The following is a 6,341-nucleotide window of genomic DNA, read 5'->3' as shown; positions in this document are numbered from 1 at the left end:
GAGTTTGAAAAAACGATCGTCCAGTACGAGGAAGAGATCGACCGTCAGCGCAGACTGCTGGATATCACCTGGAAACCCCAAATCAAGCTGCACAGGACAGGTGAGTGTCCCTCTGAGGGAGCATCCTGATCACCGCCAGGGCCGTGCAGAGATGTCTGAGGGGCGGGTGCTCGAGGGCACATAGACCCAGGCTGAAGAACAACTACACACATTCATCAAGACTCTAACATGAATCAGATCACACTGTATCACTGTCATCAGGTGTGTTTTACCTGGTTGGTACACTGTTGGAGGGCAGGCTGTGTTGATCTGAGGCCGAGTCCACAGGAGAGACGCGAGCTGTCAGACACACTCTCCAGTATGCTGTAGCCACAAGTTTGCATCACGGTGCTGATCCAGAAATCTTCCCTAATGTATTAATAGTGAAGTGATGAATGTAAAATCTATGACGAGTCAGTGTGTCTGGCAGATGATTCAGTGTTTGAACTGTGGAGATACAATAATGTTGCTGCTGTAAAATGTTGTCGTGAATGTAAATATAATATAATCACTTTTTAATGTGTTTTCTTTAAAACACAGTGTGGGTCTAATGTGTGGATATGCATATTAGATGTTTCCCCTGCAGCGCCACATCAGCCAGGCGGCAAAACGTGCACGCGCTCTCTGCGAGCGTGTAACCAGCGCGCTCTGCCACCGAGGGCGAGCATTGGTTAACAGTCGTCATGTGACTGATGCAAGTCAGATCCAAGGCAGAGAAAAATGCCTCCGCTGCACGTCTGTGTTTATCATCACGAGGGCTTTCCTCCGGAGGTCGCAGGTCTTTGCACTTCAGGCTGTTTCAGTGAATGGTGCATTAAAGGTCTTTCTCTTCGTGGGAAAAAAGAACCTGGTTTGGAGACGTCAGTTCTGCCTTTTGGCTTCAGTTCGCGCTCTCCATCGTACCTGCAGCAGGTCGTCACACAGTCTGAGATGGCGTGCAGGTAAATGGGTGATGACATCAGAGTAGCGTGAGCAGGTGGTGGAGGTGCTCATGGGTGGCTCAGGGAGGACATGTTGGCGACCTTTGACTCTCACTTTAATAAGTAAACGTGTTACAGAAAACTCGGCGCTCGGCGTGTATTTATATTCACTTTCATATAAAACATGTAAAGATGTGCTGAACTCTCACACGAGCGACGCAGTCATGCTGTAAAGTCCTGTTAATGTTTCTGTGGTTGTGACTTCTTTCTTCTGTCTCTCCAGACGTCCCACAGCAGCAAGTCTGTGAGGAGGAGGAGGAGGAGGTTCTCCCTGAGCAGCAGCTCTGGAACCAGGAGAGGAGCTCCAGTGTGGAGCAGGAGGAACCAGAAGCTCCACAGATTAAAGAGGAACAGGAGGAACTGTGCAGCAGTCAGGAGGGAGAGCAGCTGGGACTGAAGGAGGAGACGGATACCTTCATGGTGACTGCTGCTGAGGAAGGAGAGCACAGTGAACCAGGAGGAGACGGGGAGCAGCTCCTCTGTCACAGCTCTGCTGGAGCTGAGAGCCAGGATCAACGAGGAAACAAGGATGGAGCGTCAGGTGAGAAGTTGTGTTCTTATGAAGTGTGAGACGAGTTTGACTGAATGTGGTCGTTCCACTGTCCAGAGGCGTCCAAACTGCTGAGAAATATCTTCAGGGAAAATTAGCTGGAGAAGCAGTGATGTGTTTTCCGGGGTCAAAGACGAGCTTTTAAAGCGAGCCGCTCCTTCACCGGTGACTGTCTGAGGTCAGTCTAATGACGGCTGCTTTCTGTTTGTGTCTCTGCATGTTCTCATAAATGTTGCTGCATTACTTTGACGCTGAAAACTCTTCACAAACTCGAGTCCTCCTGGTAGATTTAGCTAGTTTTCCAGCTCCTTCAGAATGAGTGTCGTGCAGAATCTTTGTTCTCTAATCGTTTTTCCCTCTCAGCCATGAAAGGCTGGAGGGATGTTGTTGTGACCCTGCCAAGCTCCGATGTTGTTCCTACATCTGCTGGAGCCGCTCGCCTGGTTTGGGAGTCACCGCACCCAGTGCTCCGATTCCCACTAGGACCACTGTTACCGTCACCCCCCACATTTCCCTTTCTGTGCCCCGCTCATGTATTGACCCATGTGCCTGTTCATCTTACCCACTATGATGCCCGACAGGAGCGTCCACGTGGTGCTGAGGCAGGTTATTGGTCGGTAGTTGGAGGGGACCGGTCCCTTCTGGGGGTCCTTGAGGATCAGGACCGTCCGGCCTTCGGTTAGCCATTCCGGGTGTCTCTCGTCAGCTAGCAGCTGGTTCATTTGTGCTGCCAGGCGCTCGTGGACTGCGGTCAGCTTCTTCAGCCAGTAGGCATGAACCAGTCAGGGCCTGGTGCTGTCCAACTCTTCATACTGGAGACCCTTTCTTGGATGTCTGCCACTGTGATGGCAGATGGCTTCCTTCTCTCTGGTGTACCTCTTCAAGCGGTCTTTGCTTGGCAGTTTCCAAAGATTCTTCATTGCACCTTTCTGCAACTGCAAGGATAGAACAGCTGTGTCTAGAGGTGCTTTTTGAGTAAAGGTTTAACTACAGCCAGCTTGAAGGCCTGTGGTACATAGCCGATCATTAGAGATAGGTTGATCATATTTAAGATCGAAGAATTAATTAATGGCAGGACTTCTTTGAGCAGTTTTGTAGGAATGGGGTCTAAAAGACACGTTGATGGTTTGGAGGAAGTAATTATTGAAGTTAACTCAGAAAGATCAATTGGAGGAAAAGAGTCTAAATAAGGAGAATGAGGTGAAGTTGGATTTTCAAATTGATGCTGTTGGTCCAGCTGCTAAAATCTAGGGATGCTAATCAAGAACCAGTTCCCAGTACTCCAATTCCTTGGAATCATTAGTCTGCCTACCTATTGATCCCGCTTATAGGTTCTTGCACTCTCGCTACAATCAGCTGATTAGTTTGTGTGTCGGAGGAGGAAAATAGTGGCGTGGTCTCAGCGTGGACAGGAACCTTACTTTTATTTTTATAGGAAAAAAGATGAGAGCGTGATGGTAAAGGGGAGACTGCTCCAGGACAGAAACAGCTGCATTATGCTGCTAACAAGGAACGAGGAAAATTGATAAGGAATGCTTATCAGTTTCCACCCCTACTAAAATCCCAGTGACCTTGACCTCAAGGTGAGGTAACATACGCGTATTTGCGAGGAGTCTGAGGAGGAGCACTGGTGCACTCAGTACGTTTTCATTATTCCTGAATCCTGATCCCTCTGTGCTTTGAGGATGATTGCGAGTCTGGCTCCTCTGCCTAACCAAACCTTTACCAAGTATCACCAAAGTCTCCACAAGCTAATCAGACCTGGTAGGACTGCTGCTTCACCTTCATTCGGTGTGTGTCGTCGGGGGTCAAGGCCTTGGTGGTCCGATCCCCAGCCAACGAGGCTGGCTATTAGGACATGGAAGGTCACCTCTTTGGTGGGAAGGAGCCGGAGCTCGTGCATTAGGTTAACAGAGACCGGCTTGATATAGTCAGGTCCATCTCTATGCACGACTTGGGCTTAGGAAAATCCTCGTGGATTTGAACTGGAGTCTGTTCCAGTCTGGAGGTGCCCTCAGTGAGAGGCGGTGGGCAGGGATGGGAGTCCCATAGCCCCTCGGCTTGCTGGGCCCGGGTCCTGACTGTTGTGTGTGTTCAGGACATATAGCTTGCACAGCCTCACTTCAGTGTGTAGGCTGTTGGTACGGTCTCTGACCTTTAGGGGCTCTCCCCATGCCAGAGAGCTCATTCTCCTCCTCCTGTGTTTCAGGTCTGCCTCATAACCGGATGTGATGTGTCGCAGCTCGTCACCCACCTCATAAAGACCGCCATCTTAAATGCCATGCCCCTTTCTTCCCTTTTCCCTGGCTTTGAGCTGCAGTGATTTGGGCAGCATGCTGTAGCTGTGTAAACCCTGTGAAGCTTGGTGTGACTTTGTGTTTGTGAGTAAAGGTAACTGTAGTGATCCACATTGGAAGCATGTTCAGGCTCTCGGAGGTTTTTGTTTCAGCCTTTTCTCCTGTTTTGTGGTGAGACAGTGAGCTCGGCCATTGTACTTTGTTTTCTTGTCTGCGATTTGTTTGTTGTTTTGGCTTCAAAGACCCTGACGCTTGGAGCTTCCCTGTTTGATTTTGGTCCTAATTGGTTCATTTGCATTAATTGTAAAATAAATTGTGTTTTACTTACGTTAACTATGCGGTGGTTAATAGTTTTTCACTTTGTGTTACACCCCATCTCGGATAACACTTTACTGTTATGTGGGCTGTAACAGCTACACCTCCCCAGTGACAGCTGGGTCAGGCTCCACCACCCCCAAGACCTGGAACTGGATCACCATTTATGAAAATGGAGACAATTGTGAGTATACTTACTCTTTTCTTGTATCACTTTTGTCATTTCAGAACTCCCGCATCACCAGAATGTCAAGGAGGTTCTCCAAGAGCAGCAGTTCTGTAATCCAGAGAGGAACCCCAGTCTGGGCCAGGAGGAACCACAAGGACAACTTTTGCTCGAGGACGGGACCAATACCTTTATGCTAACAGCTACTTGTGAGGAAAGTGACCACAGCGACTCAGAAACAGATAGCGAGCAGCTCCTCTCTGACAACTCTCCTGAAACTGAAAGCAGAGATCAAGAAACGAGCAAGCAAGAAGGGTCGGGGTTAACTGAAGATGCAGGGTCAAAGCCAAACAAGGGACGTCAGGGAAAGGAAACTTACCAGCTCAGCTTGCCGATTTCAGTGAGCCAGTGTAATGAGACTTTCAGTATTTCCCGGGGAAAGAAGCATCACATGATCCAAAACAATGTGAAACTCTACGTGTGCAAAATATGTCGTAAAATTTTCGTGAGAAGGTATCACTTGTCTATGCACATGAGAATCCACACAGGTGAAAAACCATATTGTTGTGAAACATGTGGGAAACGTTTCAGTATAAAACGCAGTTTGGCTCGCCACATCACCGCTCACACAGGAGAGAAACCATATTGTTGTGAAACATGTGGGAAAAGTTTCAGTGCTAAAAATAGTTTGTCTTACCACATCACCACTCACTCAGGCGAGAAACCATATTCATGTGAAATATGCAGGAAATGTTTTGGTCAAAGCAGTGCTCTGTATCTCCACAAGAAAACCCACACAGGCGAGAAGCCGTATCATTGTGACATCTGTGGGAAAAGTTTTCGTCAAGCTGGTCACTTGTCTCGCCACAAGAAAACTCACACTGGTGAGAAACCATATTCTTGTGAAACATGTGGGAAAAGTTTCGGTCAAAGCAGTGTTCTGTGTGCGCACAAAAAAATCCACACCGGGGAGAAACCTTATCATTGTGAAATATGTGGGAAAAACTTTAGTCAAAAAAGTCACTTGTCTCGGCACACAAAAACTCACACAGCTGAGAAGTTGTAGTCCGTTTGAAAGACTGCGTTCTTCTGTCGGTCAGTAAAAATAATGTTTCAGTAACAGGTGGAGTAGAGAGAGCTCAGAAGTGCCTTTACTTTGTCACATTATATGTGGTTTGTCAAATAACATCAATTCAATTCAATTTTATTTATATAGCGTCAAATCACAACAACAGTCGCCTCAAGGTGCTTTGTGTGTGTGAATGTGTGGATGACTGAATGTGTAAAGCGCTTTGGGGTCCTTAGGGACTAAATATACAAATACAGGCTGTTTATTTACCATTTTAATGTTTTTGCTTCTTTTCCTCATCACTCCATCTTTGTGGAAAAGTCTTTCTTCCACTGTGTGTTTTGTTAGTATTTGTAACTGTAGGAAATTTGTATTCTTTGTTTTTTAACCTTTCCTAAAGTTGTTTCAGGATTTGGAGGTGATACTAACAAATTAGAAAAAAATGTGGTTAACATGATGTGAAAGCTGTATAAATAAAGTTTTCTTCTATAATTTCTGGTTATTCAACATTTAATTTTACAGACTGCAGATTCTTGCCTGCCTTTCTCTCCACGAGTCTCCTGGATAAAGGCCTAACAGAGCTGGAGAGAAAGCGAGTGGACTTCTTTAAGTTTTACATTTCATCCACAAAGTTTCTTCAGTTCTAAAACCAATTGGTGGAGAGTCCCAGGTATTTAAAGCCCAGTGAGAGGGTCGCTGACCCACTATCGAAAGTGTGAAAAAGGGTGTGGGCCATCGTAATCTGGAGAGGAAATGGCGTGTCACAAATTTAGAGGATCATCATTTAGCCTGGAGAAATAGTTTGCTGCTTTATAAGAAAGCCCTCTGCAAAGCCAGAACATCTTACTATTCATCACTGATTGAAGAAAATAAGAACAACCCCAGGTTTCTCTTCAGCTCTGTAGCCAGGCTGACAAACAGTCAG

General features: G+C 46.7%; 1 protein-coding gene across 1 annotated transcript in view; it reads left to right on the top strand.

The window, feature by feature from the left end:
* The window catches only part of LOC102200377 (zinc finger protein 771-like), an 8,766-nt gene extending 3,195 nt beyond the window's left edge, over window positions 1-5,571 (top strand). The window contains exons 2-4 of the mRNA XM_005754245.2: window positions 4-100; window positions 1,243-1,560; window positions 4,410-5,571. Coding sequence (XP_005754302.1) covers window positions 4-100; window positions 1,243-1,560; window positions 4,410-5,413 — 1,419 coding nt within the window. The 3' untranslated portion in view covers window positions 5,414-5,571. The remainder of the gene's footprint in view (window positions 1-3; window positions 101-1,242; window positions 1,561-4,409) is intronic.
* Window positions 5,572-6,341: the final 770 nt, after the last annotated feature.

This window comes from Pundamilia nyererei, unplaced genomic scaffold (assembly GCF_000239375.1).
Source record: "Pundamilia nyererei isolate P.nyererei 1_Seehausen unplaced genomic scaffold, PunNye1.0 scaffold00527, whole genome shotgun sequence".
NCBI lineage: Eukaryota > Metazoa > Chordata > Actinopteri > Cichliformes > Cichlidae > Pundamilia > Pundamilia nyererei.
Note: the sequence above shows the minus strand (reverse complement) of the source record. Positions and strands in the feature narration are given on the sequence as shown.